Source organism: Pelodiscus sinensis, chromosome 16 (assembly GCF_049634645.1).
Source record: "Pelodiscus sinensis isolate JC-2024 chromosome 16, ASM4963464v1, whole genome shotgun sequence".
NCBI classification, from domain to species: domain Eukaryota; kingdom Metazoa; phylum Chordata; order Testudines; family Trionychidae; genus Pelodiscus; species Pelodiscus sinensis.
In genome coordinates, this window is record NC_134726.1 from 22,892,599 (window position 1) to 22,904,994 (window position 12,396).

The window sequence follows — 12,396 nt, forward strand, 5'->3', positions numbered from 1 at the left end:
AGAGGTTCAGTAGACACTGTTCAACGGGACTCTCAGGGATTTCTTCTCTAGTTTGGTGCAGAGTCTCTTGAGGTGGATTTTTTTGGGGGGCTGGGGCACAAGGAAACAGGGATTTTTAGCTAGTAGTATGGTCACAGTATTCCTCAATAATTATTAATAATAGCAAATTCTGGTTGTCAGCTCCTCACGTTATTTATTATAACTAGCTGATGCCAGCTGCAGGAACGGAGTATCTCCAATAAGAATGAGAGAGTATTTTAATGTTGGCCAAAATTTTAGTTTCTCAAGCGACATGTGCCAAATCTTAGTGTCACTAGATGATCTTACTATTCTGAATCAAATAGTTATGTGGCCAAATGAGCTTTAATGTAGAACTATTAGTAAAGGATTCAACAAAATATGAGCTGGAGGAGGGGAGGGGGAAACTCCCTCTAACTCAAACAGGACCTTTGAATGTTGTGGTCTTCAGATAGATACCTACAAATGCTTTACCCATCATGTGTTGGGGTGGAACATAAACTCCTGAATGGAATGTAAGCAGCATAGAATGCTTTCTTCAAGACACTGCCATACATTGAAAGGGGTCCTTTTAAAAAATTTAAATACTGTTATTTTGTTTTCTCAGTAGGTGGCAAGTGGGAAAAACCCTCAGAAATTTTGGAAATCAAGGGGCAGACTTGGGAAGAACAGGTGAATAGCCTGCCAGAAGTTTTCAGAAAAGCTGGTTTTGCCATAGAGGCTTTCACCAGACTGCCATACTTATGTGAAGGTGATATGTATAATGACTACTATGTATTAGATGATGCTGTCTTCGTCCTCAAGCCGGTGTAAGCGTGTATGAAGTAGAAGTCTTCAAAGTCAAACCCAAGAAGCAGCCTCTGAAAGAGGTGTCTGATTTATGATTACTTAATGGGAGGGAATTTTGGGATTGCCATTCTAAATAAATATCATGTAAGAATTTTAAATGCCAAAATACTAATGTATTTCTTTGTAGTATCTTTAAAAAGGACAGTTTTTTTTTAAACAGACTCTTCAGTTGAGATTTTTTACCAACTCTTAGCCCAACAATGCAGTCTGCAATCCAACATTAATGGAAGATATTTTTATACTTACCTGCAGTAGGGATCATAACCAGACAAAAGCAATAGTCATTATGATACATGAGCCAATATACAGTATGGATTGTTCTTTAAGAAATCAAGTGAAAACTGGCAATAAAGCTATCTCTGCAGTTCAGAGCATTGTCGACTATAAAGAGTTGGAATGGATATTCTTCCATGTTAAGAAGTTATTTTATCTCTGACTGTCATTCTTCAGCACATCTTTTTAATCATGCTAATAAACTTTTTTTGAGATGACCTTGCAATAATTTTTGTGTTCATTTATGGAAATGTAGCCATGCTTGTCTGCAAAAACTGTTACATGTATCGATAAAAGAACCCTGTAGCGATACAACTAAGTTTCATTTAATGGGATTTAATTATTGTTTTGAAGACTAATGCAATCAATTTTTTTTAAAAATCATTAGTGGATGGGTTCTTCTATGTACTTCTCAATCTCCTAAATCCTCCCTGCTTTTGTGCACATCAGTAATGAGGGTTAGTCAAGACTTATGAAAGCTGTTCCTTAAACGGATGGATAGGGTCAAGTTGATACATGACCGTTCTTTGAGTTGGATCCTTTGGAGAAAATTTGCTCAATCCGTGGAAGGCTAAGGTAGGAATTTTCACTTGAGATCCTCCATCCATACACATGCATCTGACGAAGTGGGTCTTTGCCCGCGAAAGCTTATGCTCCAATAAATGTGTTAGTCTGTAAGGTGCCACAGGACTCCTCGTGCCTCATCCATACACATGCATGTTTGCAAGGATAATTACCTTCCTTTCAACATTATGGTCTCCATGTTCCACATGTTTGATCAAAACATTTAGTTTAACTTAAGCAGTTTAATCTTCCCCTTCCAGAGTTTCACTGAAGCTTTAATTGAATCTGCCCAAGAAGGGATCAGTTCCAGACTTTCTTTTACATAGACGCTCTTCTCAGTAGCTGTCTTTGACATGCTGGCTACATAACTCCTTGCGAATATTCATGTGGAGACAGCTGAGGCTGAGGAAGTTATCCTGTTACAAAAGACTGCTGACTGGTGGAGGAGGAGATGGCTCAGGGGGAACACTGGCAGCTGGTAACTTCTGGCAGCAGGCAGTGCTCCACTCCTGCCCCCAACCCTCCCACTGTGGTACTGGGAAACTGTTACGCTATTCTGGATATGGGAGACAAGGAATCACCCCTTAAGGCAGAAGAGGAGAAGCCTTGTACCCCCAAGGCTGGGAGGTCTGCTGCCACCACTGCAAGGAGGAAACATAGGGTAGTGGTGATTGGAGACTCTCTTCTGAGGGGGACATGGGCACCATCTGTCACCCTGACATGACATTTTGGGAGGTATGCTGCCTGCCAGGGCCCATATCCGCGACGTTATGGAGGCATTGTCAAGGATTATCCAGCCCCCTGACTTCTACCACATGCTACTCATCCATGTGGGCACTAAGGGTAAGGCTGGGCTGGGTAATAATTTTTGATGGGGGGGGAGCACGCCAAGATTTTGGAAAGTGGTCAAGGGCTGCTCTTACATATTAATGGAGATGCAGGGTCTGGAATGGAGGTTGGGTGCAGAAGGGAGCTTGGGGTATGGGACTGGGAGACTGGGGTATGGGAGGGAGTTGGGATGAAGCAGGTGGTTGTGACCTTAGAGCAGGGGACTGGAGTGCAGGGGTTTGGGATGTGACCTAGGGTAGGATGGGATTGTGATCTGGAGCAGGAGATTGGGGTGCCAAATCTTGGAGGGGGTCTGGGTGTAAGAGGGGGACAGAGGGTTTGGGTATGTTGAGTGGGGGGGGCAGAGAGTTGGGGGCAGGAAAGGGCACGGGTGCCAGAAGCAGGCTGTGGCCAAGAGACTTACTTGTCAGCTGCCAAACTAGACTGCCTGCTTGCCTAGCCATGTGCTTCTTGAATAACTGAGTCCAAGAGTGGGAACGTGATTCTTCTTAGCTGCCTGTTATTCTAAAAAGCAGCGCCCATTGGGTGGTTTCTATAAGAAACTGGCCAATAGGAATGTGCTGGAGCGGGGAGCTCCTAAAACTTCTCCCCTGCCCTCCAGTTTCAAAACAGAAACAGCGCCCCGCAGCCGCTTTTCTACATGGCGTGCAGGGCTGCAAAGCAAGCTGGGGAGCCTGGGGCTCCCTGCTGCCTCCATGGGCTGGATCTGGTGGCTTGGCGCGCCAGATGTGGCCCACGGGCAGTATTTGCCCAGGCCTGCTGTAAGGTGTGACCTTGAGTGGATCAAGAGTGACTACCAGGCTCTGGAAGTACGGGTGAAGGCGTTTGGAGTGCATTTGGTGTTCTCTTCAGTCTTTCATAGGTGCATCCTGCAGGTGAGTGCGTGGCTACAAAGATGGTGTCGCCAGGAGGTCTTTGGCTTCCTTAACCACAGGATACTGTTCCAAGAAGGACTGCTAAGCAGAGCTGGGGTTCATCTATCGAGGAAGGGGAAGGGAGTATTTGGATACAGACTGGCTAACCCCAGTGAAGAGGGCTTTAAACTAGGTTTGACTGGGGCAGGTGACCAAAGCCCACAGGTAAGTGAAAAACATGGAGGCAGCAAAGGGGGAGGGGAAAGGGGTACTTGAAAGTGGCTGTGGGTCCCCAGCTGACCTTGGGTTCTGGGGAAATGTCGCAGGGAACCCGTGGACAGCTGGGGAGTCCCCAGCAGACCCGGCTCCGTGTGGCATTTCAAAGTGGCAGTGCAGCATAGAGCCCCGGGTCAGCGAGGGACTCTGAACCTGGGCTCTATGCTGTGCTGCCACTTGAAATGCCCAAGAGCACCCGCTCGGGTCTCTTGTTTATTTCAAAGCTGGCACCCATGTGCAGCCCGGGGCCAGTGGGACTTCCTGTTGGCCCTGGGCTGCACGCGGAGATCCAAATTCCTCCATTTCAAAGGAGGAATGCGGAAGTGCCTATCGACTAGTTGAGTAGTCAATGGAAATTCCATTGACTACATAACTAGTCAATTAACTGCTAGTTAACATCCTTAATTTGGATTTCTGTAGTTCAGATTATTTATAAACAAGATTAAGGTAAAATCAAAGTTAGTTACTTTAACAGGAGAGAGACTTTGAAGTTTCAAGCCATTAGAACTGATTCACTGAACGTTTGCCATCTCAGGTTTCACATTTTGCTTGAAATAAAAACAAAACTATTTTAATGGATTTAAGATCAGATTTTGTTAGAAACGGAGGTGCCTAAAGATACAGAATTTTGGTACCTACCTCCCAAGTGCACCTTTCTGCATTTTTAGATTCCTAAATGCCTTTTAAAATCTGTCCATAGAAACTAGTTCATGGTGTCCACAGATCATCTTAACTGCACATCTCACCTACTATAGAACCTCCAAACCTTTGATTTGAAATCCCCCATTTGCTGAATTGGGGTTATGTTGCCCTTATATCATTAATATGAGAGAAAATAGTTTGGATAATGGACTATATAAATTGTTCATTATTATTCCTAATCATCTGAAATCTCACATATAGACAGATTTCTACATATTGAGTTGTGTGCCTGTGAAATGTTACCTCAATGCTAATTTTAATAAATCTGATCTCTAAGGGTACATCTACACTTGCACCCTAGTTTGAACTAGGGATGCAAATGCAGGCATTTGAAAAATGAGGAGTAACATTAGTTTGAACCAAGGGGTTTGGTTCGAGCTAATACATCTCAGCGCGCACTTCCTGGTTTGAATCAGCTGTGATTCAAACTAGCGCGCCGGCGAGATCATGCTAATGAAGCACGGGATATTTAAATCCCCGCTTCATTGACTATTTCAAATGCCTGTATTTACATCCCTAGTTCAAACTAGGGTGCAAGTGTAGACATACCTTAATTGTGTAACTTTCAGAAAGAAACTTCTTATTTTTAAGATACATAGGACTTCTGGCTCTGATTGGTAGTTTCGCTGGAATATGGTAATCCAGACCTGCCTGTTTTTCAGAACCATGCTTTCTTTGCTGGTAGAAACCAGAACTGCTACATCAGAATTCCTCAGAGGAGGATTATCTGAGTGTTGTTTGAAATGCTGTTAAGTAAAGGTTTTGGGGTTTTGTTTTAAAATTAGAAAAATTGCAATTTAAAATATATTGTGTGCTATGAAAAGAGCTAGTGGAGGATTGCACAGCTCACTGGCTGGATAAGGAGGCAGCAGCCTTACACTTCCTAGATCATTGATTTAATTGTTAGTGTACATCTACATTGTGCGACTAGTTCAGGATACTGGAGGAATCCTGAAATAGCAACTCCGCATCTACACAAACTGCCCATTATTTTGAAATATTTTTCTAAATAACAGGTGCGCTGTTTCAGCATCTCTGTAACTTTCATTCCATGAGGGTTAAGGGATGTCTCGAAATAGTGAGCTATTTTATCAGAGGGGTAGCCGTGTTAGTCTGAATCCGCAAAAAGCGGCAAGGAGTCCTGTGGCACTTTATAGACTAACCGAAGTGTTGGAGCATAAGCTTTTGTGGGCAAAGACCCACTTCGTCAGATGCATTTTGCCCACAAAAGCTTATGCTCCAACACTTTGGTTAGTCTATAAGGTGCCACAGGACTCCTCACTGCATTTTGAAATTTGGTGCTGCATAGATGCGCCAAATTTCAAAATAAGTTATTTCGATTCTGTTTTGAAATAAGATACATAATTTCCGCTACGCAAATTGCTTATCTTATTTCAAGTTTAGGGTGCGGTGTAGATGCACCCTTATAGAAATATAGTGATCTCAATTCTTGAACACCCAATTTTGAGAGCAGCATTGGTGAAAAATTTGACCTCTCAAATAAGGCAATTTAATGTCCCATCTCACTAACTAAGCGCAATTCTTAAATATACTAAAGCTGAACAAAAATGTTAGTTCAGGTATGATGGATAATTGTGCTGTGATGGATCAGGACCCACTTGGGTCAGTCACCTGACGTGCTGAGACACCACTGAGCCCAGGGGGCTGATAGAATTGCCAGGCCTCTAGGAAAGGAAGGGTGGGCCAGCTCTGTGCTCCCAGAAGGAGCAGGGCTGGGGGGCTAGCCTTTCCCTGCCACCCTGCAGCACCACACAAGAGTGGGCTGCTTGGGGCTCTGGTGGCAATTTAAACGGCCTAGAGCTCCAGTCACTGCTGCAGTAGTGGCTGCCAGGAGACCAGGTTCTTTTGAATTGCTGGGCCCCAGGACACTTGTCTCCTTTGCCCCCAACCCACAGCAATGGTTCTGGCTGAGCAAGCTTGCCCTGTAATAGCGTTGACACTCTGCAATCCTGTCTTGCTGAGTATGACTCTCTAGTCTGCCACAGCACAGACACAGGGAAGGCCCACACCCCTCTGCTTATAATAAAGACAATATAGTGAGGCTATGTCTAGACTACACATTTTTATTGGAAGAGGCTTTTCCAAAATTTTGGAAAAACCTCCTCTTCCGAAAGAATACGTCCGCTCCTGGTTGCGGCTGAGTCTCTGTAGTCTAGATGTAGCCAGAGGGACAAATCCTTAGCACATGGATACACCGCCCCTTGGAGAGCTGAACCGTAGATAAATCCTTTTATGATGTAGAGATTCATACAATATAAGCTCACGAAATTTGCCTTTTCTCAATATAAAAGAGAGAGATGCACACACTCCTTGCCTCCCCAAGTAACAATAATTTACACTGGATTTGTTAATAGACAAAAGTAATTTTATTACGTATAAAAAGGTAGGATTTAAGTGGTTAAAAGAGTACATGGAAAAAAGTAGATTACTAAGAATAATAGAACAACATACAAGCTAAGCTTAAAATACTCATACACTAATGGAACTAGTTACATATAGGGATGTTAGAGTGTAACCGACTAACCATTGAACCAATAAGCTGATGCCTGTTGGCTACATTAAGCTGGCTCCTGGGGAGGCAGCTTTGCTGCAGCTGGGCAGTGAAACCATTTCCCTGGAAGTAGAGCAGGCAGGGACTGGCCGCACAGCTCCCAAGAAGGCAGCTTCTCTGCATCATGGAAGCTTTCTTCCCCAGAAGCAGAGCCAGTAGCCCCAGTTGGCCCAGCTCCAGAGGAGGCAGCTTCCCTGCTGTAGGGAAGCTGCCCCCCTGGGAGACAGGTCAGCAGGGCTTGGCAGCCCTGCTCCTGGGGACTCTTCTCTGCAGGCTCTGCAGTATAAAGTTTATCTAAGCTTTATACTGCAGAACCTGCAGTGTGTAACTGTTGAGATTTTCAGCAGTTATACTTCACCCTAAAAGTTGTTCTCATAATCTTCTGCACAAACCAGACATCCTTCCAGCATGGGCCTAGTTTCTTTTCCCCAGTTCAGTCTTCGTTGTTTTCAGCAGTCATTTTAAGTGAGCATCCAGGAGAGAACTGATAAACAGGATTAGCTCACTTCCAAACCTTTAAAAAGGATTTGCATAAGCTTGGAGTTTCAGCTTCTCATGTAAAAGTACAGAGTTTAAGAATGATTCCAGTATCAGATGACATGGTAACCTATTCCTCCAAGATCCATGTCTCCATACTTACAGGCTGACTCTCACACTTGAAGGTTAATCTCCATTGTCTCTGGCTAATGGGCCATCATAGCCCTGATATGTAATCAGCTGGAATGACCCAAAGCAGTGAATATGCAATTACAGATACATAGTTCAATATTTCTAGTTTGAATTACAAAAATGATACATGCAAATAAATGGAATAATTATATTCAGTAAATCACCTTTCCAATGATATATGAAGCATCTTACATAACGCATATCTCAGTGATGACATACATATTGTAAGAATACTTTTATAGAACATATGGAATGCCCCATCACAGGAGCAAATAATTAAGGAATCAATTTGCAGACACTTAGAACAGCGGTGCGCAACTCACGGTGATCCGTAGCTGTCTTCCAGGGTTTGCAGTGCCTTGATCCGGGAAGGCCGGTATTTTCTTTTCCAGGCTCGGCGCCCATACACGCGGTGACGGTGCGGGGAGTGGCAGGAATGGAGTGGCAATTAAAAGGGCCATGCTTTTTTTGTTGTTGCTCAGTGAAAATTTTTCTGGACCCCCTCTTATTGGGTTTGAGGGTCACAAATGCAAAAAGGTTGCACACCCCTGATCTAGAAGACAAAAGGTGATAAGGAAGGACCAACATGGATTTGTCAAGTACAAATTGTGTCAAACCAACCTGATAGCTTTCTTTAACAGGGTAACAAGCCTTATGGATGGGGAGGAAGCAGTAGATGTGGTATATTAGACTTCAGTAAGGCTGGAACTTCTTGCCAGAGGATATGGTGAAGGCTAAGACTTTAACAGGGTTCAAAAAAGAGTTAGATAGATTTATGGAGGTTAGGTCTATCAATGGCTATTAGCCAGGATGTATAGGAATGGTGTCCCTAGCCTCTGATTGTCTGGATATGGGTGACAGGAGAGGGATCATGTGAGGATTACCCATTGTGTTCCCTCCCTCTGGGACATCTGGTATTGGCCACGGTTGGCAGTCAGGATACTGGGTTAGATGGATCATTGGTCTGACCCAGTATGGCAATTCTTATGTTTGAGGGCTGGAGAGCCCTGTCTGGGGCAGCAGTGGCTGCGCCAGGTGGCGGCTGGGAAGCTCCAGGCCGGGAGCTCCTGGCATCAGCAGGGCCAAGAGAGGATAAGGAGCCCTACACTGGCTGGAGAATCACCAGCATTAGCAGGACCAGGTGGTGAATGGGGAGCTCGATCCTGGCCATGGAACCCCTGGTGTCAGCCAGGCCAAGTAGCAAACCCCCAGCAACAGTGGGCCAGGGCCCTAGCCAGGGAATTCCCCAGTGCTATTGGGGCCAGCTGGGGCTGGGAAACCCCCTATATCAACAGGGCTAGGCAGCATGGGAGCCCCAGCCAGGGAATCCCTGGAATCTCCGGTGGGAGTGGGGCTGGGGTGGCCTGGTGGTCCCGGCCGGAGAAGCCACGGTGGCAACAGGTGAGACTTGGCCAGGGAGCTCTGTGGAATCCCAAGCGGAAGCAGGACATCCAAGCAGGGCTGGTGGCATCTGGGTAGCGCCCCAGCAGGGGGAACCCCTGGCTGCAGTGAGCAGGAGCCTGAGCCTGGGAGTGGGGCAGCTAGCAGGGGAGCATTGACCTCCCCTGGTCCAGCAAACTCCCTGGAATGGTCCTGACAGTGCAGGACCAGAGAGGTTCAACCTTTATTAGGGCAGGGGTGAGAAATAATTTTTGATAGGGGAGCTACTCCAAGATTTTGGTAAGTGGTCAAGGGCTGTACTTTTCTGTGGAGTAGGTGTGGGTTCTGGACTGTAGGTTAGATGCAGAAGGGAGCTTGGTGTAGGGAACTGGGATGCAGGAGAGGATGTGGGGTTTCAGAGGAAGTTTGGGTGGAGGAGGGGGGTTGTGATCTGGGGTAGGGGGTTGGGTGCAATGCAGGAAAGGTTTCTGGCTTAGGGAGGGAAGAGAGATGCAGAGGATTTGGTGATAACCTGGGTCAGGGCACTGAGGTGCAGGGTTGGGGAGAGAGGAGAAGATTCTAGCCTGGGGAGAGGAGTGTTGGCAGGGTGCAAGGGCTGGGAGGGAGTTGTGACCTGGTGGAGGAGGGTGCAGAGGAAGTGGGTGGTGGCCTGGGCCAAGGAGCTGAGGTGAGGGAGGGGCTGGCCAGGAGGCACTTATCTAGTCACCTCCCAGTCAGCGGCCCTGCTACCTGCCTACCACAGTCCCTGGCTGCTCAACATGGCTGACTGCACCGTATAGCTCTCTGCTCCAGGTGCCTAGGGGAGATGGAGGCTTCATCACTGCTCCCACCTTTCAGCAAAATCTCTGAACTCCCATTGGCCATTTTCCAATAGGATCTAAGAGATTTTCCTGGTGCCTAGGGCAGAGCAGGAAGCCTTCCTCCAGTGCCCAGAGCAGAGAGTCATAGGCAGGAGCTAGTTCAGTGGTCTCCAACCTTTACACACCCAAGATCACTTTTTAAATGACAGACCAAGCCAAGATCTACTGCCCCGCACCTTCCTTGAAGCCCCGCCCTCTCTATTCTCCTCTTCTCCATCACTTGCTATCTCCAATCCTTATACTGCTACTTTAAAAAAAAATTCCCACCATTCCTCTCAGCTACTCACCTGTGCTGTTGCTCGGTGAGTAGCTGCTCCTCAAACGAGGAAATCTAATGTAAATGTACTGCGCAGGTGCGCAGTTCAGAGAGGGCTCAAGAGCTACTCGTAGAGCCTCCGAGATCTACTGGTAGATCACGATCTACTGGTTGGTGACCACTGAGCTAGTTACTTGAAGTTAATTCCCTCTGCTCTGCACCGATAGACTTCAACTAGATTCCAGCTCTCAGCATAGCATTTCAGGAAAGATGTGGACAAATTGGAGAAAGTCCAGAGAAGAGCAACAAACACGATTAAAAGTCTAGAAAAGAGGCCCTAAGAAGGAAGATTGAAAGAACTGGGTTTCATTGTTGTGTTTCTTCTTTGGAAAGTTTCATCATAAAGCCATAACGCCTAATCACTTGTTCTATGGAAGAGTAAATGTTTTCGAACGTAACTGTAATTAAATCTTAATAGTAATAATTCTCACTTCAGCAGTCGCTCTTTACATTTTGGCAGAAAGGTAGAGCAGCTGTGGAGAAAAGGGGCGGTGTACACGGTGGGGTGTGCAGACTAGTCAAGTTAGAACTAGCCAGCTTCTTTTGTGTATATGAATGATGGGAAAATGCAGCCCTTAATGTGTCATTTGGAGGGGGTGACTTTTACGCTGGCTCTGGGATCGCTTGGGACAAAAGGCACCGTAAATAGATCAGCATCCTGGCCCCCTCTCCGATTTGGGTCCGCGTTCAAATTTACTGAATGGTGTTGAGAGCAAAGGAGAACAAGAAAAACGCTCCATCCCCAGGGGGCCGCCTCCTGCCTGCCCCGCGGGAGGGGAGCCCGCCTGAGGTGAGCCCCACGGCCGGCCCTGCCCAAGGGGCACTTGTGGCCCGTGAGAGACCCAGCAGCGCCAACTCCCCCGCCCCCTCCTGTTCTTCCCCGGCTCTGCGCCCTTCTGTCGTCCTACTTTCCCGCCCCCGCTCCTCCCGCCTCCCACAGGCGCCCCTGACAGAGGAGAGGGGCCGCCGGAGCTGGCGTAGCTGTGGGAAGGCGCGAAGCGGGACGATCCTGCTGTACCTGGGCTGGCGTCGGTGGGGATAGACCCCTCTGGCCGCCCAGTGCTCCTGGGATCCTCTGGCTCGGAAGGTGGGGAAACCTTCGGGGGGGGGCGATCTTTGCACATGGCAACATGCGCAGATTGGGTCCAGGTGGTTCTGTTCAGGCGGGGGTTGTGACTGAATTGTAGTTCAGTAACTAGTCTGCCTTGCTTAATAACAATTAATAATCATCCGCTGTAAGGTAAGTCAGCTAAGCCAGGTGTTTCTTCAATTCCGTCCTTCCCCTGCGGGGTGTTGCCATGCAATGTGTAAATGCCTGTGGTCATCCCTAGATAGTAGTTGGTAAATAGTTTGCAAAGATTGTTAAACCTTTGGGATCTGTGAGTCTCAGCTAGGGGTTGATTTACTCCTGGGATTTCCCAAAGTTCTTCCAAGAAAGTCCATCATCCCCTCTAGATATTTACTTAGTTTTACATCAAGCGACATGAAAAGCACTCACCAAGTCAGTGCAAACTAAAATGTCATACAGACAATAACTTGTTTCTACTGCTCTAGGTATATGCACTGAAATGTAAGTACAATATAGACATTCCCAATTGATTTATAGTTATATTGTAAAAGTGAGAAAGGAAACATTTTTTTTCAGTAATAATGTGCTGTGACACTGCTATCTGTTTATGTCTGATTTTGTAAACAAGTAGTTTTGAAGTGAGGTGAAACTTGGGGGCAGGCAAGACAAATCAGATTCCTGAAAGGGGTATGGTAGACTGGAAAGTTTCAGAGCCACTGGTTGGGATAATTTGGATGAAATGGATTGGGTTTCTGTATCAGTAAGTAGTCTTACCTGCGGGTATTGAGACTAGCTGTCTGAGATAACACTGACCTAAGACAAGCAAGCAGACTTCAGTTAGGGTGCAGTTTGCATCAACTAACATAGTGATAAAAAGTCAGGAATTTCGAAACACTGCTGTTTGGAATTAAAAAGGCAAATACAAATTATGGTAGTGCCCTGTAAAAAAATCATGAAAAGAATTATCTAAATACAAAACACATTCTGCATCTCACCCCTTGGAAGGGGGAATGGCATAGGCATAAAATTTTTTAAAGGTACTTATAAGATTAACTCTTTTTGCCTGATTTTTGTTTGATGTATTCAGTGGTTAGCAAACCAATAAAAACTGTGGTTAAATAAGG

At 46.1% G+C, this 12,396-nt stretch overlaps 2 protein-coding genes across 9 annotated transcripts in view; both read left to right on the forward strand.

Annotated features, from left to right (window-relative positions):
- The window catches only part of METTL9 (methyltransferase 9, His-X-His N1(pi)-histidine), a 49,764-nt gene extending 48,406 nt beyond the window's left edge, over positions 1-1,358 (forward strand). For all 3 annotated transcript variants that reach the window (XM_014580763.3, XM_006112804.4, XM_075899483.1), the window contains exon 5: positions 626-1,358. In XM_014580763.3, coding sequence (XP_014436249.2) covers positions 626-831 — 206 coding nt within the window. In that variant the 3' untranslated portion in view covers positions 832-1,358. The remainder of the gene's footprint in view (positions 1-625) is intronic.
- Positions 1,359-10,345: 8,987 nt separating this feature from the next.
- Positions 10,346-12,396, forward strand: part of OTOA (otoancorin) — a 74,116-nt gene continuing 72,065 nt past the window's right edge. For 4 of the 6 annotated variants that reach the window (XM_075899476.1, XM_075899477.1, XM_075899480.1 and 1 more), the window contains exon 1: positions 10,346-10,993. In XM_075899476.1, coding sequence (XP_075755591.1) covers positions 10,904-10,993 — 90 coding nt within the window. In that variant the 5' untranslated portion in view covers positions 10,346-10,903. Of the gene's footprint in view, positions 10,994-11,114; positions 11,291-12,396 lie in introns of those variants that run through there. The other 2 variants (XM_075899478.1, XM_075899479.1) reach the window with 1 other exon arrangement.